Source organism: Eufriesea mexicana, unplaced genomic scaffold, assembly GCF_001483705.2.
Source record: "Eufriesea mexicana isolate 0111107269 unplaced genomic scaffold, ASM148370v2 scaffold32, whole genome shotgun sequence".
NCBI lineage: Eukaryota > Metazoa > Arthropoda > Insecta > Hymenoptera > Apidae > Eufriesea > Eufriesea mexicana.
Window position 1 is genome coordinate 298,060 of NW_016908213.1, and position 24,857 is coordinate 322,916.

At 34.9% G+C, this 24,857-nt stretch overlaps 1 protein-coding gene across 1 annotated transcript in view; it reads right to left on the reverse strand.

Moving 5' to 3' along the window:
* The window catches only part of LOC108553894 (hemicentin-2), a 297,689-nt gene that overhangs the window by 194,172 nt on the left and 78,660 nt on the right, over positions 1 to 24,857 (reverse strand). The window contains exons 6-9 of the mRNA XM_017908970.1: positions 19,758 to 19,936; positions 8,831 to 9,175; positions 6,229 to 6,495; positions 2,023 to 2,379 (exon numbers count right to left, since the gene is read on the reverse strand). Of these exons, the coding sequence (XP_017764459.1) occupies positions 2,023 to 2,379; positions 6,229 to 6,495; positions 8,831 to 9,175; positions 19,758 to 19,936 (1,148 nt within the window). The remainder of the gene's footprint in view (positions 1 to 2,022; positions 2,380 to 6,228; positions 6,496 to 8,830; positions 9,176 to 19,757; positions 19,937 to 24,857) is intronic.

Sequence of the window (24,857 nt, forward strand, 5' to 3'; positions counted from 1 at the left end):
AAAGGGTTAATCCGATCTTACCATAGCATAAGTTCTGAAAATTGCGTTTTATCTCGATTTTGTTCTCGTTTTGAAATATTAAAATGCGATGATGTAAAATTTTATTTTGCGAAAATGTGACCTGGAATTTGACCCACTCTATATATTATAACTATCGAAATCTGGGATATCAATTTCCCTTTATTAATGCCTCACGTGATCGTCGCTCGAATCATCGTCATCTACCAAAGCCTCCATTATCACCGAACGATTTAATAGAAACGATTCAGAGCTAATCCTTCATGAACCAATCGTCTGTTGCATATTTCTGCAATTATTTCGCTGTATGTTCCCTGCCTGGGATTTCACAATTCCTGAAATTTACGATAGTCAACGAAATATTAACTTCAAAGCCGCCATTTTGTATATTTTTGATTACGTTTTCGTCATCTTGTTTCATAATTTCGCGATTTCTCGTGCAATTTATACACAGGGTGAACTTAAATTAACGTTACCTAACCCAACCCATGGGTGATCTTACCTGTAGAAATAAGTCGAAGAAAGCGAAAAGTTTGGTCAAAAAGACCCGAAAGTTTTCTGAGGAAATTGAGTTGCAAAACTTCGAGCACACGTGCACTGGATTAACTTTTCAATTAATTATCCATCGCAAACGTTTCCTCTCTCTGAACCACATTTGTGACAGATAAAAGCTTTCTAAAGCTACATTTCTATCCTTTTTCCGCAAAGCGATCGATGCGAGAAGAGAGCTCAATATTCTCAGGTCATTTTCCACCCAATATCGAGTACTTAACCGAATTTAAGTTCGGGCATTTGCAATCCTAGCGACATGGGAACGCGTTGGAGACATAAACCAGTCGCGACATTTCGATGCCTACAAATCTTCCGGGGCCAAGTTTTCGAAGATTTGTGCGTGTTCTGGCGTGCGCTGTTCACGCCCGATTTATTGCTCTGAACTTGGCTACTTCCCTGCAATGCGTTTGAAAATGCCTCGGTAATGCTCGGATATTAAAACCGACATCCTTCACAGTTTCGCTTGTGACTAACATTGTTGAGTTTAACGTTTCGTTGTTGTAGCATTGGCGAGTGGACTGAGCGACTGTCAGTGCGATTGACGGGTGTTTGGAACGGTGTCACAGTGCATGGAGAGGACGTTTATGCTAGATTAACATGACTGAGTTCCTAAAATGTGGAATTTGTTTATGCTAGATTATTACGAATGAGTTCCTAAAATGTGGAGTTTGTTTATGATAGATTCGCATGATTGAGTTCCTAAAATTTGGAATTTACTTATGCTAGATTAGCATGATTGAGTTCCTAAAATTCGGAATTTGTTTATACTAGGTTAGCATGATTGAGTTCCTAAAATTCGGAATTTCTTTGTGCTAAACTATCACGAATGAGTTCCTAAAATTCGGAATTTCTTTGTGCTAAACTATCACGAATGAGTTCCTAAAATTCGGAATTTCTTTGTGCTAAACTATCACGAATGAGTTCCTAAAATTCGGAATTTCTTTGTGCTAAACTATCACGAATGAGTTCCTAAAATTCGGAATTTATTTATGCTAGATTATCATGAACGATTTCCTAAAATTCGGAATTTTTAGACAATATGTAATACGAGTGTGTGATGAGTATGAATATAATAAGGAATGTCAGAAGAGTCTTATGACAGAATCCTGCGTGAGCGTTGCTAAAGAGAGTTCTCAACTGTATTTTATGCAATATCTAACAAATATTATTAAATAAAGAGGGACAACAGCTCTACCCTTGCTGTACCAAATCCAACAAATTTGTGTGCTCGTCCTACATCGTTAAAAAAAGAAATAAACTAATAAAATCAGACTATTCTCAAAAATAGTACCAGGCATCTTACACAAGCTGTCTCATTACATCTAATAATCCTTCTCACAAAATAATCTTCGACCATCTGTATATAACGCTTCCTCAAAAACCCCACACGATCCAACCAATCACCACAAACCTAACCTCATTCTACACGTACAAAAAGTCAAATAAACTCACATTCCACGTGCAGGTTGGTGCTACTGTTCACTCCAGGTCCGATGCCATTACTGCTGCTCTCGCAGGTGAACTTAACGTTGTCTTCGATACGATCCAACTGGCCATTAGGCCAAGCAGTCAGGTTCCAGATCAGGGTCGACTGTATGCTCTCGAAATCGTTCGTTCGCGGATCAGGCTGGTGATAGACGTTGGACACGTAGTATCGGTTGGTCTTCGAGAAATCCATCGGTATACCGTCCCTCAGCCAGGAGATGTTGCACATTGGCGCGCACTCCACCCAGCACATGATGCTCACGTTCGTAGAATTGTAAACGAAGCCATGATAAGAGGTCAGCTTCTCGATAAACGCAGGCGCCGCTATTGACAATCAAAGAACAAGTTCAACCGGTCCTAGCTGTGACGACGGAAGAGGTATTGTTGCAGGGTTGAGGAAGAGATAAGGGCGTATCTCGGGAAATTTTCTGGAAAGTTTCATGTCTGGCACCGTTACAGATCGGATGTCACGAGTACGATTGTCGGAGAGATGGTTCGAACTAGCGATGGACGGATTGGTCGGTTGCAAGTATTGCTGCGACTTTTGGAGAACTGATACCGTGACAAGGTACATGGCGGAGAAGTGGGGATGAAGTTAGGTGAATCTATTGTGCCATATATCGTGGCATGATTTTATCGTGGCTTGATTTGTAAGATGTGTTGAGTTCTGTTGAAAAATAGTAGCGTAATATGAGCCGTTCACTGCACAAATCGATTAACTCCACTTTTTGAAAAATTGTAAATTTAAGTGTCAAAGTACCTGGTATAGTTATAACTTTTTATATTTAAAATTTTTCAAAAAGTGGAGTTAATCGATTTGTGCAGTGAACGACTCATATATTCGTCCATGAAATCAGAGAATCGCTAAATTTTAATTGAAAAATTGTTATTTGGCAGGAACCTCGTCCAAGGAAATGGTATAACAGCCTACCTAATCGTAAGTTGATTTTGGACAGTGAAATTATTATATTTACGCCCCTGGATTCAACATTTTAAATACCTTTTTATTTTAACACACAGCTGTCTTTCTAAAATATTTTACAAATTCGAACGATTTTATGAAGCTTTGAAAATTTTTAGCGCGATTTCATTTTATAGTGAAAATATCGAGGAAAGTCTCCTCTTTCTAACGACCGTTTAAAAATTGATGTACTATTTTTCCTCACTGTGTTACCTTGTTTTTCTTTCACAGTCTAAATTGAACAATTAAGAAACCGAAAAATTACGATTTTGGCGATAAAAATGAAATAATTATCATACTATAATAATTTTCAATAGCTCGTGGAAAATATAAACATAGAAAATATAGAAAATTAAGACATAAAAGGCAGATTTTATTTCAGAATCTCACGCGATATCAATGAAATTTCAGATTATTTTTCTGAAAATTATTCGAATATTAAGTTATTTCTACTTGCAAACAGTTTACGAGTTTCACTCGTTTATCTCGGAATCTCGAGAAAAATGAAAGAGTATCGAATTCGAGCACGAATATTTGCCAAGCGACAGTTGTTGCCCGTTCTCCTCTGAAACACAGCGAGATGTTACGATTTTTCTATCGTTCTGATAGGTGGTATGCGTGAAATAAAGCTTCCGTTATATCGCGGAGACATTATGCAAAGAACCGTGAGCCGCACGTGTAATGCGATGCACACCTCCGCATACGTATAGGAATTAAATAGAAAAAGGAGAGGGAACGAGGAGGGAAATAAGAGGGCACGTTTACACAGTTTTCAAGATACGAATCGTTAATTTAGATACAGCACGGAAACCATGGTCACGGAAGCACTTGCGCTCTTTTGCATTACACGAGTTTATCTTTTTGCTGCCAGAGAGTAATAACGTGTCGCTTTTCCTTCGTTTCTTGTCACACTTTTCCACACGCGCGATGTTTAAATTAGAAGAATGACGTTACGACCATTGCAAATCGCGCTGATAGGTTCTCTGTTCTTCGATATCAAACATTAGCATAATTTCTATGGAATTTTCAGAGAATCGAGGGATTTTAAACTACCGACTTGCGAATTTTTACTTGCATTCGCAAAGTTTTTGAAAATAACGATTCGCATTTGCAATTAACCCCTTTCCGTGCCATTTAGCTCGACGAAATTTGGACCCAAACGGTAGATGTTAACGCGTGGGAAACAGACTAGACTGATGCTCGAAAACAGTAAAAACTTCAACAAAACAATAACTAAACTGCTTTGTAACGGAGATAATAAGAATCGTGACCAACTCTCGTGGCGGACTGATAGGAATTAAAATTTAATTGGGATCTGATGACTGGCAAAATATCATTCCGTGATATTTACGTTTGGCTCGAGTTGCTGTCCACGAGACTGACACGTGATGTTTACGTTTGGGCTTGTAGCGATCATCATTCTCACCTTCGCCATTGGAGGAATTCTGACTTCGACGACTTTCTCACAAGTCCTCGAAAAACCTCAAAATCCTATATATATATACACAGGCCGATCTTCTGTTCACGAGTATGACTCGTGATATTCATGTTTGGGCCAAAATCTTCATCACGAGTAATCATCGCTCGTTAAAGTACGGAAAAGGGTTAATTTGTATCGTACTTAGTGACATACGTAGGATTTTGAATTTGTATAAACAATGATCAACAATTTAGCAACAGTCTTAAATTCTAATTATAAGTACTCAAGTATAAGAACATGTGTTGTATTTGTACATTTATGTGAATTACTTTTACTTTTACCAACTGTTGATATGCAGCAATGTGCATGCTGCTAATAACCCAATAGTGGGTTTTAAAGGAAAATAAAACAAAAATTTGCGAATTTTTGGAAGGAGAAAATTATTTTGAAATCGTTGAAGAATACTTGTGTGAAATGTATAGTGAGTGTAACGACATGTGCAGTTTTGATCGATGAATTCAGCAAGTAAGGAGAGGTTAGGTTAGAAGGGAAGCAGACTGTACAGAGTGTAAGTAGTAAGGGTCAGGCTGTTGTCAGACATGCGTGGTAAGTGGGATAAAAACCATACTTTCTGAAATATAAATTTTATATCGAGGAAACATAGTCTGTGCTTTGTGCTATAAATTATTGCGTAGTATGAAAACATTATGCTATACTATAGCATACATTATAACCTATAACAAACAGAATATTTAATAACTCTTTTTATACTTCTATTTAACACCCCCTTTTATACTTCTTTTACAACTTTCACACCTATCAATTGATGCAGGATTAACTAACAATTTAGTTATAGTTTTCATCCATAAAGGAGTAAGTACATAAATAAAGTTAGGTAATTCAATATCTTTTTTTTTTTTGACATAAAGAATATTTAATATAAATTTCATAACTTAAAACAATTTATATGCATAGAATTAAGAATCGCGTAAATATTATTTAAACAATTAGATTCCTTTGTTCCAATATATTCAACACACCCCAAATATAATTTAATGAATCATCCCTTTGGAAATACATTTTTACTAATTTAGAAAAACTTTCATAGATAAAATTAATTATTTAATAAACCAAAATTTAAAGAACTCAATTCCCCTTACTTCAATATACATAGCTACAACAAATTCTAATTAAAACGATGGAAAAATATATTATTCTTTTGACATAAAGAATATCTAATATAAATTTCATAATTTAAAACAATTCATATGTATAGAATTAAAAACCGTGTAAATATTATTTAAACAATTAGATTCCTTTGTTCCAATATATTCTAAACACATGAAATACCATTTAATGAAAAATCCCTTTGGAATTACATTTTTACTAATTTAAAAAAACTTTCAAAGATAAAATTAATTATTTAATAAACCAAAATTTAAAGAACTCAATTCCCCTTCCTCCAATATACATACCTACAACAAATTCTACTTAAAGCGATGGAAAAAATATAAAGAAAAATTCCACGAACTTCGGATTATCCACATAAATTGCTTGCAACTTCAATCCCAACGTCAAATATTAAAAAACCGAGAAAAACAAGGTAAAGAACGTGATCTCGATTTTCCTCTCTCCGGTTCCGTCACGTTTCCCAAATTCTGAAAGATTTAGCACTCGCCATTCCGGACGGCCGTGCACGAATCTCCGAACGAAATGAACGTCACGGGAAAGACGGACGACAGATTTATTCGACGGGGAATTAGGAAGTTTTTCGAGTAAGTTTACAACTCACCAGACACGTCGATAAACGTGGTGACCGGGTCGCCGTCGCCGGCTTCGTTGTAAGCCAGACAAGTGAAGTTCGCTTCGGTTTCCAGATTAACCGACTTGATGGTGAGGGTGGCGTTGTTTTCATCCGGAAGTCTGTGAAGGCCTCGTAGCCATTTGAAACCGACTACCTTCGGACGTCCCGGATCCAGCACGAAGCACGTAATGGACAATGGTTGTTTCTTTATTACCTGCTGGGGATCGTACGAGATCGAAGCTGGTCCAGGTTTGTCTGTCACAGGAAGAGGAAGTCGTTACACGTACGTACGAACTCGAATTACACAGGCGTTCCTTTATTTTCTTTGGTAATTGACAATTTTTATTGCAGAGTGCATTGGGTGGTGTTGCATTGACGTGTGATTTGGAAAAATAAATTTTCAATTGGTATGTTAGGATATAGGTTGCTGGGATTTTTTAGTTTTCAATTGCAATGTTAGGGTATAGATTTTTGAGATTTTTTAATTTTCAATTGGAATATTAGGGTGTAGGTTGCTGGGATTTTCTATTTTTCAATTGGAATATTAGGGTATAGGTTGCTGGGATTTTTAAATTTTCAATTGCAATGTTAGGGTATAGGTTGCTGGAATTTTTTAATTTTCAATTGCAATGTTAGGGTATAGATTTTTGGGATTTTTTAATTTTCAATTGGAATATTAGGGTGTAGGTTGCTGGGATTTTCTATTTTTCAATTGGAATGTTAGGGTATAGGTTGCTGGGATTCTTTAGTTTTCAATTGCAATGTTAGGGTATAGGTTTCTGGGATTTTTTAATTTTCAATTGGAATATTAAGGTGTAGGTTGCTGGGATTTTTTAATTTTCAATTGCAATGTTAGGGTATAGGTTGCTTGGATTTTTTAATTTTCAATTGCAATGTTAGGGTATAGGTTGCTGGGATTTTTTAATTTTCAATTGCAATGTTAAGGTATAGGATGCTGGGATTTTTAAAATTTTCAATTGGAATATTAGTGTATAGGTTGTTGGTATTTCTTAATTTTCAATTAGAATGTTAGTGTATGGGTTGCTGGCATTTTTTATTTTTCAATTGGAATGTTAGGGTATAGGTTGCTGGAACCTTTTATTTTTCAATTTGTGTATGTTGGGAAGTTACTTTAACTTGTAATATTAGTAGTAGTTATAGTATATATAGTGTAATATAGTATAGTACAGCTATTATTTGTGGTCAAAATACACCTATGGATTCGATGTATTAACCATAGTTATACTACAAACTAGATTACACTATGAATTATATTACAAGTCGTAGTTGTGATATATAAATTATACAGATTGTAATTATACCAGTTCACGGGAAATAATAGAAATTTTTTGATTCAAGGAAATTAAGGATTCAAGAATTTTTCAAATTGAACAAATTATGGATTCAATAGAACGTACAATTAATTCTGTTGCAAAGTTTGAAATTTTACGGCTCATTTTCTCGCAGCCATTGAAACAAATTTTAATTGAACACTTTTTTAATAAACCTTTTACGAGGAAAAGTTTCACGACGAGTAAAAACATTGGTTAAAACCTGTTGAGTGAATTTTTAAAATTTTATCTCTCAACGTAGATATTAGTTTTCGTACTCATCCATTCAATATATTCGGGAAATTATTAGATATCGCATATAAAAGTTGAATCGAAATTCTGCAGTTTAGGTTACGAAAAATGGTCTGGTACAGACACACGAATGGGAGTTTATCTGAATAAAAAATTTATTTTTTGAAATTTCGTTCATCACGAATTCTCCCCAGGAATAGTTTAAAAACAATCACTATAGTTTTTCTGATAGCTTTACGTTTGCATAAAATGTTTCAAAAAAGGATTGCAAAATGCTACACTGTATAAATATTATTTTTTCCCTCAGCACTCTGCACCCCTTAATGTACCAGGGGGTAGATATTTAAAGGGGGTACATAATTAAGACCACAATTTTAGTGTTACCTGCGTTTTAATCAATAGGATTAATATCAAAAAAAGAAAATCAATGGAAATAATTATAGAAGCAATGAAAAAGTAATGGGGTCTTATAGGACCCCCTTGGTAAAAAACATCAATGATCATACCTTGGTATACCAAACTCCATAATCAAAATTTCATTTGAATATAGCAATTTTACAATGACATGATTATTAAGTATACGATGATTAATAAATAAAATAAAATAAAATAAAATAAAATACAAGATACATAAATACACTGATACGTGACTTCCAAGTCACGTGACGTGATAGGAGATTAAAAAATTTTTGTAAAAGACTGCTGGAACGCAGCTGGATGAAAATTGGAAAATAGTAATTTCCCAATGAAAGGCAACCCATTGGAGAAACCTCATAAAACTAATTTCCCTCCGCTTATTTTCCTCTCGACTAGTATTCCTCGCGGGCAAACTCCTCGACGTTGTAGTAAAAGTCTAAGCAACGTTCTTTTGCCAGGTAAATCTTGCAAAGCAAGAGCGAAAAGGGAGAAGGAAAACAAATTCCCGTAAACAGAAGTCCCGAGGTAGAGCCCGGAGCGAATGGGCAAATGGATCGGATCGAGAAATTAAAAATTAAAAGGGGGCTCACAATAGACCATGACAGGTGCACTCGGTGAAAGTGGTCCCCAGCCAGCGTCGTTTCTGCCCTCGCAAGAGTAGTTCCCGTGAAAGGAGCGTCCCACCGCTTCCAGCAGCAGCTTGCTCGGGTCGATATCGCAGAAAATTAAAGATTCCTCGGTGGTCGTGGTGGTCATGCTGCTATTTCTCGTGCAATCCGGAAGTTCTTTCAGCAGGTCCCCGTCCAAGTACCATCGGACGGCGGTCAGGCTTGCTGGATTTCCAGTAACAACCTCGCAGGTCAGCGAGACGTTCTGACGGTCCGCCTCGTTCACCGGCGTTTCCGGGTCCATTATCACCTTGACCACTGGCTTGTCTGCGAGCAAATGAGAGTCGGAACAGTGAAACGGCTGCTCATCATCGATTCCACCATGGAAACCTCGCTGTTTGCGCTTTTCGCAATTTATTTTTCATACCCTCTACTTTTACAGACATTTTTTTCTTCCGGCTAGGAAAATTTTATGGCATTCGATTCAACATTAGTTCAATCGCAGACCTTTTTAGATTATCACGAGAATTAAATTTAGGTATATCATGTACCTAATTTCGTTTCGTATTTTTCTTTTCGTTGATTATAATAAATAGGAGAACAGTTGAGCCGTTCACTGCACGAATCGATTAACTCCATTTTTTGAAAAATCTTAAATTTAAGTGTCAAAGCACTTGGTATAGTTATACCTTTTCGTTGATTATAATAAATAGGAGAACAGTTCAGCCGTTCACTGCCGAAATCGATTAACTCCATTTTTTGAAAAATCTTAAATTTAAGTGTCAAAGCACTTGGTATAGTTATAACTATATTATTTCATTACATTCCTCCACCTTCTGTTTTATGCAGTTAATCAATTTGTGCAGCGAATGGCCCAATTATATTTGAGTTTTGGGTTTTTGGTAATTATAGTGATCAGTGAATTTGTTTATATGGGGTACAGTTCAATCAAGATTCGAGTGTTTTATTATTCGCATAATAGTTTAGGAATTAAACAGGTTTAAAATGTGTTTTAGAATTAACAATTTTCATTGAAGTCATATTAAGTAATTATAAGTAATTATATAATTATTTAAAAAAAGAAATTGTTTTTATATGAAATCGTTTATATCGATTAATTTTCCGAAACAAAACGAAAGAATGTATTTGAAAAGAATTAAAATATCGAGTTAATCAATTTGTGCAGCGAATGGCTCAATTATATTTGATTTTTAGGTTTTTGGTAATTATAGTGATCAGTGAATTTGTTCATATGGGGTACAGTTCAATCAAGATTCGAGTGTTTTATTATTAGCATAATAGTTTAGGAATTAAACAGGTTTAAAATGTGTTTTAGAATTAACAATTTTTATTGAAGTCATATTGAGTAATTATAAGTAATTATATAATTATTTAAAAAAAGAAATTGTTTTTATATGAAATCGTTTATATCGATTAATTTTCCGAAACAAAACGAAAGAATGTATTTGAAAAGAATTAAAATATCGAGTTAATCAATTTGTGCAGCGAATGGCTCAATTATATTTGATTTTTAGGTTTTTGGTAATTATAGTGATCAGTGAATTTGTTCATATGGGGTACAGTTCAATCAAGATTCGAGTGTTTTATTATTAGCATAATAGTTTAGGAATTAAACAGGTTTAAAATGTGTTTTAGAATTAACAATTTTTATTGAAGTCATATTGAGTAATTATAAGTAATTATATAATTATTTAAAAAAAGAAATTGTTTTTATATGAAATCGTTTATATCGATTAATTTTCCGAAACAAAACGAAAGAATGTATTTGAAAAGAATTAAAATATCGAGTTAATCAATTTGTGCAGCGAATGGCTCAATTATATTTGATTTTTAGGTTTTTGGTAATTATAGTGATCAGTGAATTTGTTCATATGGGGTACAGTTCAATCAAGATTCGAGTGTTTTATTATTAGCATAATAGTTTAGGAATTAAACAGGTTTAAAATGTGTTTTAGAATTAACAATTTTTATTGAAGTCATATTGAGTAATTATAAGTAATTATATAATTATTTAAGAAAAGAAATTGTTTTTATATGAAGTCGTTTATATCGATTAATTCTCTGAAACAAAACTAAAAGAACGTAATTGAAAAGAATTAAAATATCGAAATTAATTATTTCGTTCAGTACTCTCTCTGGGAAAGCCAATTATTTTAATACCCCACGTACCTCCGTCTGCAAACACAGTACTCGATCTGGGATAAAAATTGCCAAAGCAACCAAACAATACCGACCTATACAACTGCAATCAATTCAATATCCCATCGAACACCCAATTGTCCATCTCTCTGATCCACATTAAAAACAACATCCGAACCTATGCACCATCTATCCAAACGAATAAACAAATAACACCACTCACCCACCTGCCTACCTACCTATCTACAAATAAATAAGCACGGAAAAAGAAGATTCAGCAGGTCACTCCATCGAACGATCAGCAGACAGGGGTAAAAAGAGGGATGCCAGGCTCATGTATTTTTTACGAGCTCGAACATCGCATAAAGATTTACGTCCAAGGCGAAACTATTCAAAATGAAGCGTATATATTACTTGGGGCCGAACACGGCCGAGAACGATCCGTTTATGCTACATCCAGCCAGATAAACAGCGAAACGAGACAGCCGGGGTTCAAGGAGCACCTGGCGGAAAACTTTCGTCGACGATCCAATCAGCAGATTGGCTGAAACATTTTTTCCTCTTTCTCTTTCTCTTTCTCCCCTTACCTTCGGCCAAGGTAATCAAGATTTCAGCAAGTTCAAAACAAAAGAATCGGGAAAGCGTCCGCGGAGTTTGCACTGGCCGGGAGTGGCTGAGGGGGTGGAAGATCGGCGCGCAGGGTCGGAAAAACAAGGCACGCGAGAGGGAGACGCGATCCGGACGAAACTAATTTTCCGTGTTCGAATTCACGGCCTGTTCCCATGGATTGTTTGCGCAAAATACAGCACCCCCGAGCGGTATTAAGGCTGCAATTAGAATTTCATTGTATCGCGGCCGAGTTTGCCGTAACACGCGACGTTAACATCCCGGAACCAGCAACGGCTGACCCAATAACAGGTAACACCACGTGGGAGAGGGAGCTTATTTAATCCATGCTGATATATTTACAGCTCCCAACAGGGTAGAACGCAATCGTTATGTCTCGTTGATCCGTGAATTTCCTTCCAATAGTTTCTTTTTGTTTTATTTTCATCTCGTTTTCTCTCGCGTCTTCGTCCATCTTGATCCTCGGTGTTGGAGCAAGGGCGTTTGTCTGGGTGTTTGGTTTATTTAAGGGATTTTCAGAAGAAAATTCACGGTCTTTGAATTTACAGAGCCTTTTCGATGCTCCTGGTTTGCGGGGACAGATGGACGGACGTGGAGAAATTGGGGTGGTTTTCTTCTTCTTCAGTCGGGAGATTAGGATTTGGTGAGGACTGTGACACGTATGGAGATGGAATGGCGAGGTGGCTTTGTCAGGAAACGGGTGGAGTATTATTTCAGGAGACGTTGATTGATCGAGGTAAATGAAGTATGTGGTTTAATCGGCTTCATAAGGTTAATGGGCTTGTTCGAGTTCCTTTACTACCTGAACTGTGACACCGGTTCAGGTGATTTCTTGTTTTTACAGGGTTACACGCGATTCATTTTGGCATAAATTAATTTTCGCTTTTATCGAAGAACGAGTGACCATTAAACGTCGTTTCTCGATTGCAAACGGTTAAATTAAAACATTAACTTAATAATTTGACTAAAAACACTTCCCCTGGGAACAGAGTATACAGGAAATTAAATGTTAATCCTTTGCGAATGAGTACCATCAGCAAATAATAGCGAATTATTTTCGAACAAGTATCGATGACGCATATGAAATTAAGAATTATATTTTTTGGACGTTAATTACTATAATATAATAAAATCGATATGAGAGAAGAAAAGTGCATCATCAACTCAATATAGATATACGAAAATTTTTATCTCATAATGGAAAACAAATTTCCATATAAAATAAAATTTATAATTTATGTAGCTCCTATCCTCTCAGCCAGACAGAATTTAAAAAATAAAAATAGAAAAATTAAAAATGGCGAATAATTAGATGTTAATTCTTTGCGAATGAGTATTATCAACAAATAATAATAGCGAGTTGACTTCGAATAATTATCGATGACCCATGTGAAATTAAAAATTGTACCTTCTGTGCGTTAACTACTATGATATAATAAAGTCGAATCGAGAGCAGAAAAGTGCATCAATAAAATATATATATACAAAAGAATATGTTTGACAATGAAAGACAAATTTCCATATAAAATAAAATTTATAATTTATGTAGCTTCTATCCTCTCAGCCAGACAGAATTTAAAAAATAAAAATAGAAAAATTAAAAATGACGAATATCTGATCAGATTAGTATCCCCATAAAATCAGCTTATTATGACACAATTTGCTATCAAACACAACGACTAAGGCACGAATGTGTCCCTTTTAAGCGCAAGAAGAGGAACTAGGAACGACGAGGATGAAGATACAAGATGGCAGCCGAGCTTTCCCGATGCTTCTGTTGTTCTCCTCTAGATTTATGTTCGACACTTCCTCCAACAAGTTCTGTATCCCGTACATAGTCGGCTGAAATGTAGAGCAATAAGTGTCAGCTACAACCCCGACCACGCAGTTTGGATACCTTGAATTATTTTAACACTTCCCACTGTGACTTTTGTCGACGCCGGTTCATCCTGCGGCTTTCAGATATTCCAGGCTATCGGAACACTCAGGACCAAATTCGAAACTCCACGACGTTGTTCTGTTTCGATGGCTACTGTTCGAAGCGAGCTCGATAACTATATCTATAGCAAGGAAGTTCGTCTCGTGTATTGTGCTCAACGGTTTAACTCAGGTTTAAAGTTCCTTCATTTTGTCGCCTCGTTCGCCTTTAATTGTGACCTCTATTTTTTAGCGAACAAGACGTAATTTCGCTTTAAAGACCACAAGATGGCGTAATTATATAGTAACTACTTAGTTATCGCAGTTATGGTGTAGTTATATAGTTGTGAAGTTGTGGAAACGGAAAAATGGAAAAAAATTTTGTATCGAAGGTGGATAATTGAAGATTCGAGGATTCGGAATTTAAATTTCCTTTTTGTGCAAGTATTAGTGAGGTACGAGCGAGAAACTAGAGGTATGTCGGTGGGCTAGTCATGAAACGAGATTATTTCAAATTAATATTAATTTTTGCAGAGGCTAATATTCCACAAATTCGAGTAAATAATTATTGGAAGAATTATTAGGATATCAGAATTATTTTAAAAGAGGTAATAATTATATGGATAATTATTTAGAATAATTATTGAAATATCGGAATAATGAAATTCCAATTCAAAAAGGCAAGCATCTGGATTAATAGCAGTTAATTTCTGTTAACTGATATGACATTTTGAAGGATGCATATTGTCATTATTAATATATTAAAGGATCGACATTGGGTGTCTACGAAAGATAATAAATATGAAAAAGGTATACAATTGTAAATTTTTATTAACCTAAATTAGAGAAGCCTGCAGACGATTTAGGTTTATAGTGATTATTTAATGATCAAAGCTTGAGAAAATTTTGCATGTATTCTGGAAATGCAAGGGTCTTAAATTTTGAGAATTTTGAAAATTTTGAGAAGCGACGATTAATTTTCTAACCTCGAAATAAAAATTAAGATTAGAAAGACGTGAATGCGAAAATCAGCAGTCATCCCAAACGAAAAGATCTAATTTTTATTTCTCACGAAGAATAACTGGGTGTTTCAATTATTCAGGTTATTGCATTAATTATTTCGAGGAAGGATGTAAAATACAGGTTCCTTTCGAGAGCCTAATATTTCAATCGACCCCACTTACTTACAATTGGATCAGCTTGATAAATGGACCTGTCCTCCGCCCTGCACAAAGGACAGCCAAAAATTTCAAATGACACCGACGAAACCTAAATCTTCCGATGGAAATTCGTTTGGAAAATTGTAGCCAGAGGAAGAATCCGCCCGTTTGATTCGAATCGAAATCATTCATTTTAATGGATTAACCTATCCAGCTCACGCACAGGTTCCTTTTCCATAACCCTAATATCTGAAATTGCTGGCGCCCAAAGGTACGGGTCGGCTTGATAAATGTGCTTGTCCTCGAGCGTACTCGATTTCGAAATTCGACGTGGCGTGGGAACGAAAGGAATGGATACGTGGAAATATTCGCAACTAATTATTTAAACGAGAATCTCTCGACTTAAAACAGCTCCAGTGAATAATTAAGCTATTTAAGCCGTTAATAAATATCCTATCGATACGTTAAAATTTTATCGAATTATTTAGCAGACTGAACGAATTATCAAATTTATATATTTATATATAATAATTACAAAATTATTTAAATCGTTCGCGAAAATTTTATAGAAAGATATCTTCAAGCTGTATGTGATTTTTACTGAAAGCTTGTTTTTAATTAGTGGTATATTCGATTAATGTTAATCGTATTGGCAAATATCAATCATTAACTCCTTCACGAGTGAGCATTTCGACAGCTTTAAAACTATATTAGCAAAGTTATAAAATATATAATTTATTACAAAGATTGGGAAATCGGAAAAATATTTAGAAGCAACGTATAATATTAATCGAAAGCACTATTAATTAAAAAATAACAAGTTCCGATATACCGTTGTTTTATCCTCTGTCGCGTACGACAGCCTTAAAGGGCTTGTCCATTTAACTCACTAGCGCCACCATCACCCGTATCTCCAATATACCGTAAATATCGTATATATCGCAGAATTTTCTAATTTTATTGATATTATCTCGGAATTTTTCTCTTACTATCAGTGTCCTATTCGTGAATATCTCGTAATTATCTCTTCTAGTAATTAAACGATATTCTACAAACATTTTCCAATCGTACCGTATCAATTCGCTTCCTCCACTTCCTGTAATCCGACGCTGGTAACAGCCAAAGACAACAGCGATCGATTTTTGATAACGAAGTTAGCGATAAACCGATTAACAGACGATCTATTGTTGGAATCAACTGGGCCGATTTGACGATTCGGTGAACCGTGTAATTGCTCGGCTAATTAAGATACTGGCTTCATTATTCATAGCCCGGTTCGGTTTTCGTTTGCCTCGTTAAATAAGTGACGATAACGGCTGGCCTGTCAGTCCGAGCAATTAACCTAATGTTGCCAAGTATTCCCGGACACCATGCGACCCTTTTAATCGTCGCCACATGTAAAATCGACGCGATACGTACTGACTCGCGACGATAATGCCGAACAAATTGCACCCCATGGCGCCCGTGCTCGACTATCCTTTTTACCACCGTTGATTTACAAGCGACGAATAAATAATTGCCGAACGATTTATCGCTGGTTCGAGTTGGCCAAGCAGCCGAAGGAAATTAGTACTTGTAATGAAGATAAGTGCAAAATGCATGGCCGCGCCGAGAGTGACAAAATGGCTGGTCGAATCGATAACAGGTCTGGGTATTCTTTCACGCGCTTATCTTTCCTCGTTATCGTTCACCAGCCTATGTACAAAGTAAAAATACAGTGTCACTCGTTCGACAACGTCGAGTGTCTGTTATTCGTATGTTTTATTCAGAATCGTTGCACATGCTTGCTTGACTTGGCAATTCGTGGATTTGACAAGAGAGATGTGTGGGACAGCGTTGATTGAGGATTTCAACGAGTTCACGATATGGGTGAAACGTGTGTCGGTTTTCAGATGGACAATATTTTGGTTATTATTGAAGCATCGCGATTTTCAGGATGAAGCGAGAAATTGGAAGATTAGTGCCAGTTTTTCTTTATAATTTTAAAAAACATGGAGAATGATAAGATCGAAATTAATTAACTCTTTACGTCACAGGATTTCAGATGATGAAATAGACCCATGTTGCATAGAAATTTTATTGCGTTTTAATCCTTTGACTGCAACGTCGAAATCACATGTTCCCCTCGGGACACCATGGGAGTGCACCGCTAGATGCAAGATTTATTCCAATATTTTTTTGATGTTCTAATAAAAATATTTAATTGTTCAATGGGGCACTTTTTACTTCAAAGTATGTTCTAATTAACGGTTATATTCAAAATGCACTAACTGTCAATTTTCATTCAAGGTAGTTCAATGTAGTTCAAGTAGTTCAAGCGCTCCGGTCACCAATGACCACCGTGATAGTCAAAGTGTGAAACGAAACAAAATTCCATATTTTTATTAATCTATTTCTATTAATATTTTTACTAATTTTTAATAAATATTTTTAATATCCATATTTTTACTAATAAAGGAATCTCGTAATGTAAAAACATAAAACCAGGAAAAAGAGATTGTCGCAATAAACCTTCGGCTTGCAACAATCGATGAATCTGTATTGGTATATTGAATGTTGCCAACACGAGCAAATACATTTATAACATTTGTCGAAGGTATTACCAACTGTTCTAGGTAAATAAGACGAAATATAAACTTATGCACATGCAGCTATTGCAATATTTCCAAAGTGAGACTAAAAATGTCCCACCATGCATTATGATGCATCAAAAAGGTGGGGCACGTTTAATCCCATCGTACCCCAAAGAGTTAACACTAAACCTACCAGGGTTCAAATAACTATTTTTTAATTCTTTATTCCATTTTTTCGCTTTGATCACTTGACTGCGTGATTTTTCTCCTAATATATTATGTATATAATTAATTATTCGATATTTCCTGTTATTCTATTTTTCTTTTTTTTTTTTAAGACTCCTTTTTCTTTATTTCAAGTTATTAATCTTTTGACCTGTCGTGATAGCTTTAGTGTTAAATAATTACGGTGCATCGAAAAGGTGGGACACTTTTAATCCCAGCGAACTCCACAGAGTTAACCCTTTGCGCTCGACGATTTTTTGGCTAAAGAAGGGTACGAGTTGGAAAATTTTCTGCTATGAGGCTGACGATATCTTTTGAGCACTAAATAAGAAATCGTATAATAACTAACATGTAGAATTATTTAATTTCGATATCTCGCGCACTGTTACATTATTTTAAATTTAATATATTAATCAATATCGAGCTTCGAAATTTTATCAAATCGGGACTGAAGGGCGCCTCTCGAGTGCAAAGGGTTAAAATAGACTCTCTGCTAGATTATTCGAAAAATCTGGATTCAATTTTCTATGGATAGATTATGGATAAATTTTGATAATGTCTTGTTTCGCGATAGGCGATGGAGTTTTTGGGGAAAATAGGTTGAAGGGGGAATAGTGGGCAGATTATGTTTGCTAGTGAGCAAAAGTAAGCATTAGGAACGTCCTGACATTGGTTTTAAAGCGGCGCACGCGAGAATTTATGGACGCATAAATATCGTTTACCGGAATAAAACGCGATAAATTGTCGTAATGCGAAACGGAACGGAACTGTTTCTTCAGGTATCTTTCCCTCCCATCGATGATGTCGATTTTATTTTCTCATAGACATATTATATTCTTGTCTCCATTATTAGAACAGGATATTCCAGTAGCGACGCGATTTAACAACTATACAGCACATTGCAAAAATCGGTCTATGCTGTTTCCCATTCACCGAGAGAAATAAAATAATGCTTAATTCTAATATCAATAGCTTCAACGTTAAACGTAATTATATATCTCTTTATATTTTTGCAGCTTAATTTACTCTTAAAAAATACGCATCTAATATGTGACAAAGGAGAATGAAACAAATTAGAAAATTTGAAAATGAAAAAACTGTAATATTTATATTGGAAAATATAAAATTTAAATGCTTGAAAATTCGGAGAGGTAAATATTGAAAAATTTTAAGAAATACTGAGGAATTTGGAAATTGAAAGATTCGTAATTTGAGACTTCGAAAATTTGAGGGAAAAATAAAGTTAATTGAAAATTTGTAACACTCTATTCTACAAATAATTTCAACGTTAAACGTAATTTTATATCTCCTTACATTTTTGCAGCTTAATTTACCTTTAAAAAATACGCATCTAATATGTGACAAAGGAGAATGAAACAAATTAGAAAATTTTAAAATTAAAAAATTGTAATATTTATATTCTAAAATATAAAATTTAAATGCTTGAAAATTCGGAAAGTTAAATATTGAAAAATTTTTTAAAATATTGAGAAATTTGGAAATTGAAAGATTCGTAATTTGAGACTTCGAAAATTTGAGGGAAGAATAAAGTTAATTGAAAATTTGTAACACTCTATTCTACAAATAATTTCAACGTTAAACGTAATTTTATATCTCCTTACATTTTTGCAGCTTAATTTACCTTTAAAAAATACGCATCTAATATGTGACAAAGGAGAATGAAACAAATTAGAAAATTTTAAAATTAAAAAATTGTAATATTTATATTCTAAAATATAAAATTTAAATGCTTGAAAATTCGGAAAGTTAAATATTGAAAAATTTTTTAAAATATTGAGAAATTTGGAAATTGAAAGATTCGTAATTTGAGACTTCGAAAATTTGAGGGAAGAATAAAGTTAATTGAAAATTTGTAACACTCTATTCTACAAATAATTTCAACGTTAAACGTAATTTTATATCTCCTTACATTTTTGCAGCTTAATTTACCTTTAAAAAATACGCATCTAATATGTGACAAAGGAGAATGAAACAAATTAGAAAATTTTAAAATTAAAAAATTGTAATATTTATATTCTAAAATATAAAATTTAAATGCTTGAAAATTCGGAAAGTTAAATATTGAAAAATTTTAAGAAATATTGAGAAATTTGGAAATTGAAAGATTCTTAATTTGAGACTTTGAAAATTTGAGGGAAGAATAAAGTTAATTGAAAATTTATAACGCTCTATTTTGCAAATAATTTGTACAGTAATCGACTAAGGTAGTAATTTTGAAATACTCACATAGCACAGACACTTGAACGCTGTCTTCTGAAGTTGATGTGCCAACGTTATTGTCTAGTACACACTTGTAAGAACCCATGTCATTGGATGTCGCATTTTTCACGGTGAGGGCCGTTTCTTCGGTGATACCACCCTCGTAGTGGTCGTCCTTTAAAACTAATTCCTTGTCGTCTTGATACCTGGACAAGTAAATAAAACACGTTCTGTAGAAAATACGCAGAGCCAAGGAAAGACCCCAATTTCCTAGTTTTATTTCCACCAGTATTATTTATTCCCTTCTTCAACTACAATTTAATTACGACTTTAATAGTAAATGCGAATAATACATTACATAAATTTAAACACCTGTATTACATCCTCATAGTAATTATATTATACAGAGTGTGACTGAATGGTAACTGTTACTACAATTTTTCAGACACTTTCTACAGTCTGACCAAAAAATATTTCCAACTAAAATTAATCAGTATTTTATCAGCTTATTGAAATATAAAAATTCGAAAATTTATTTTTTCAAATAAAAAGTCAAGGAAATTTGATACATCTATTCAAGATATTATAAAATATTGTTAAATATTAGCAGAAGTCTAGCACAATGCTTAAATCCTTGTGTTGGATTTACAACTTACAATCGCGACATCTTCCTTCAATTTGTGTAAACACATGTTTTTGTTGTTATTTTGTGTAGCAAGTGAGTCAGCCTGTATTATGAGAATATTGTTTACAGATCTGTGTGCCTTGACTAATAAAATATATTAACCCTTTGCACTCGAGAGGTGACTCTTAGTCACCGTTTGTTTTAATGCTATAACTTAAATTACGAATGATAATAATTATATTAAGAAATTCTATTCTTTCTTCAATTTTAGCATAAAGAGTATCAGTGAGCTTATAAAAATCTAGGAAGAGCTTCGAATTGCATCTTCGCAACGAAGAAATCTTCGAGTCCAAAGGGTTAACTACTTCGAGTTAATCAGTCCACTGCAGACTACTAAAAAATACCTACAAATATTGTACATGTCTATATTAAATAACAAAATATTATTTTTCCCAACTGCACAATTTTACTACTTCGAGTTAATCAGTCCACTGCAGACTACTAAAAAATATCTACAAATATTGTACATGTCTATATTAAATAACAAAATATTATTTTTCCCAACTGCACAATTTTCCAAGTTACTCCTAACATCGCAAACATAACAGAATTACGTGTCACCGAACGAGCAAACTCCACCCCATAGGAATTTGATTGCACATCGAGCAGAAGCCAGCCGGCCAGAACGACTGGCACACCAATCACATTTCCAATATTTTTAAAACATTACGAGTAGAGCCCGTTGGAATCAATTCGCAGCTCGAAAACACCATCAACGATCGCATCTACGGGACAACGTATTTCCACCCAGAGGGGGAACATTTTAATTCGCAGCTGGAAAGGAACATCCACGTGCACGAGCGCTCGTTTACAGCCCCAAAAAGCGTTAAACACGTGTTCCGTTTTATCGTCCCCTGGCCACTTTGGCAGTTACGCGATTTTTAATATCCGACACGCCGGGGTACACTCGCGGATAATACACGGTGAAAATGTCTCGTAAAAATCGCTTTACAATCCTGGCGAAAATAATCTGCCACCCCTTTCCCACCACTTGCCCACCCTCCGGCCGGTGGCGGAAATTCGGACGCTTTTAACGGGCAATTTTTACGAGTGAAACACGATCGCGTGGATGATCGATGTCGCGGAGTAGCCATCGGACAGATGACTCTTGATCAACGCGTATCGTTCTCTCGTAATTACCGTGTTTTCTGCCGGTAATCGCGTTCGCTGAATTTTTATTGCGTCGCATGACGGCAATTTCTTACCGAAATATTTCCCTCGTAAAGCTGACGCTTGCAATCGAAACTCCCTCTTCCCCCTCGCTCTCTTTCTCTCTCTCTCTCCCCCTCGTTCTGTTTCCTCTCTGTCCTCTTTTTTCCCCCGACTCTCTCGCCCATGCTCGCGAACCAGCGCGCGTGCACACGCGCCATTACATGCATCAGCGTGAAATATGGTTTTTAGGGTGCGCCACAGAAAAATATAATAAATCATCCCGATAAATTCGCGCCTTTTTATTTTGACGTTTCGAATGCTGCTGTCGAGCCTGCAACGCGGATACTTCAAATCCCTCCGCTTCCGCTTCTCTTCGACGTGCCATCCGGGTAGATGGCGTTGCTGAATATCGAGTGCAAAGATGGCGTTTATAAATGCATTTATCGGTGAACTTAGTCGCTCGTGATACGGTTTAATTGCGAAAAATTTTATTTAATCTTGGTCAATCGTAATTGTATTTCGTTTAGAATAAGGTTATAAAAATTTCTAGAATTTCTACAAATTTTAAGATGATCGAAGGATGATATAGTTAGTTTAAATATAATTTAATGTTATGATAGGTAGCTCGTCTTTGTATATTTTGGAATGGAAAATTTATATCCGATCTTTTGCAACATTTAAAAATTAAAGAAACAAATAAATTAATAAAATGGAAAAGAAGAAGGTAGAATTAGAGAGCGAAGGAGAATAAAGTGAGGTTAGGTTAGAATAATTGTAAGCAGGATAGCTTGTCTTTATATGGTTTAGAATGGAAAATTTATGTCTGATCTTGCCCAATATTTAAAAATTAATGAAATAAATAAATTAATAAAATAGAAAAGGAGAGGATAGAGTTAAAAAGCGAAGGAGAATAAAGAGAGGTTAGGTTAGAATAATTGTAAGCAGAGTAGCTTGTCTTCGTGTGGATTGAAATAAAAAATTTATGTCTGATCTTTCTCAACATTTAAAAATTAAAGAAATAAATAAATTAATAAAATAGAAAAGGAGAGGATAGAGTTAAAAAGCGAAGGAGAATAAAGAGAGGTTAGGTTAGAATAATTGTAAGCAGAGTAGCTTGTCTTCGTGTGGATTGAAATAAAAAATTTATGTCTGATCTTTCTCAACATTTAAAAATTAAAGAAATAAATAAATTAATAAAATAGAAAAGAAGAAGGTAGAATTAGAGAGCGAAGGAGAATAAAGAGAGGTTAGGTTAGAATAATTGTAATCAAGATGGCTTGTCTTCATGTAAATTAGAATAGAAAATTTATGTCTGATCTTTCCCAATGTTTAAAAATTAGAGAAATAAATACAATAATAAAACAGAAGAAAAGAAGGTAGAGATAGAGAGTGAAAAAGAATAAAGAGAGGTTAGGTTAGAATAATTGTAAGCAGGATAAGCGAAACTTGCAGTACGATGCAATGTAGCGTAAGCTATGTAGGTATATCTTAATATGTCACGTACAGACCACAGTCTATTATTACGAACCACAGTCTATTTCAAAACGAAAGAGGTTGAAATAAAGATCTGCTACGAGTAGGAAATAAGAAGACGGAATATCGAACGAGTGTTCACAAACAAATATTCATAATTCGAGTACTAGTCCACAAATAATTCCATTGCACGTGATCATGGGAATTTAGAATAACGTTATATAAATCAACAACTATAATGATATACTTGCACACTTTATATATCGGTATTCTGCTATCAACGAATGATATAATCAAACTAATTAAGCAAACGGGCAAATTGAAGCAATGAAACATCCAGTCCAACGAGGTCTGCTGTTGCATAAGGTATTCGAGACCAAAATGGTGAATGTTAAGTACGGTTACTCACTCGAGGCGAATAGATACAGCGAGCCAAGCTCATTTTCATAGCACGACATGCGGTATCTATAGAATATTTCCCGTAAGTCCTTAAGCCCTCTTGGCAAGAAAACTCCACGACATCGGGGCATTAATTACTCGGTAATAACTCGAAGGATCGATGGCACCGTTGGAAAAATTTGCAATGCAGAATATTCATTTGCCACTCGGTTAATTAAGCTCTGACCAGGAAAATTGAACAGTTCGGTGGTCGTCATGGCCGCGGTTCAGAGGACACCGAGAAGTCGAGTCGAAATATTTCCAGCCCGATTCTCGTTTCCACGTTGCACAGTTAACCCTGTGAAATCCAATACCGATATACATGGCCGATAAACGGGTTTACGATTCGACCACTTCGCGATCCGTAAAAAATTTCGCGTTGTAAACAGCGTGGTACGCGAAAGCTAGGTTATACCGGCAATCTCGAATGTTTATTACGAGCTCTTAATCCTTCGATTCGATAGTTTCTCCTTTTTCGAGTGTTTCCCTATTTTTTTTTCTTTTTTTTCTTTTTTATTTGGTTTTAAACGCTGTCGATGTTGTAGGATGTTGAAACTGTAGACCGATGGGTGATCAACGATCAATTCGTGGAGAATATTCGACGCTCGTTGATAATTTTGACAGTCTACAATGTCGTCGTATTTATAGTAATCTATTTCGGAATTTATTTAAATCGACGAGCACTTATGCGAATTATTCGAATAAAATTTTTTAAGAGTTGTATTAACCCTTTGCACTCGACGACTTTTTCGTTACAGAAAAATAGTAATTCGAAGCTCCTCTGTCATAGAGTCGACGATATTTTTAAAATGGTAAATGAGAAATCATATACAAATTAAGACACAGAATTATTTTTCTTCGACATCCCACGCGTCGTTAGATAATTTTAAGTTTGATATATTAATTAACGTCGATTTTTAGAATCTAATTAAATGGTGACTGAGAGTCACCTCTCGAGTGCAAAGGGTTAATAAATATCGGCGATACTTGATGAGATATACGAGTATAAAACAAATCGTGTGTGTTTATTAATTCATACCAGTTCTCTTTCTTGTTGTTCCATAATGAAATTCTCTAACGAAAGCTGATAATTTTTATAAATTTTATTTGATCAAATTATAATTTGAATTATAATCACCCATTTTGTCTAATAATTCTATCATTGGCTATTCTGCAAAAATAGTTTGGCATTATGGAAGATGAATGTAATAAAATATTCTTTCTCCTTCTTTCGGATCTGTTTTCACGAATATTTCTTCATCCAAGTTTAGGAGACTTTGAGTGGACCTAGGTTCACAGTAACCAGCCGATACTAAAATTTATAGGAAAGCACTAACCTAGCAGTGACACCTACGAAAAATTCGAAATAATGTATCGGA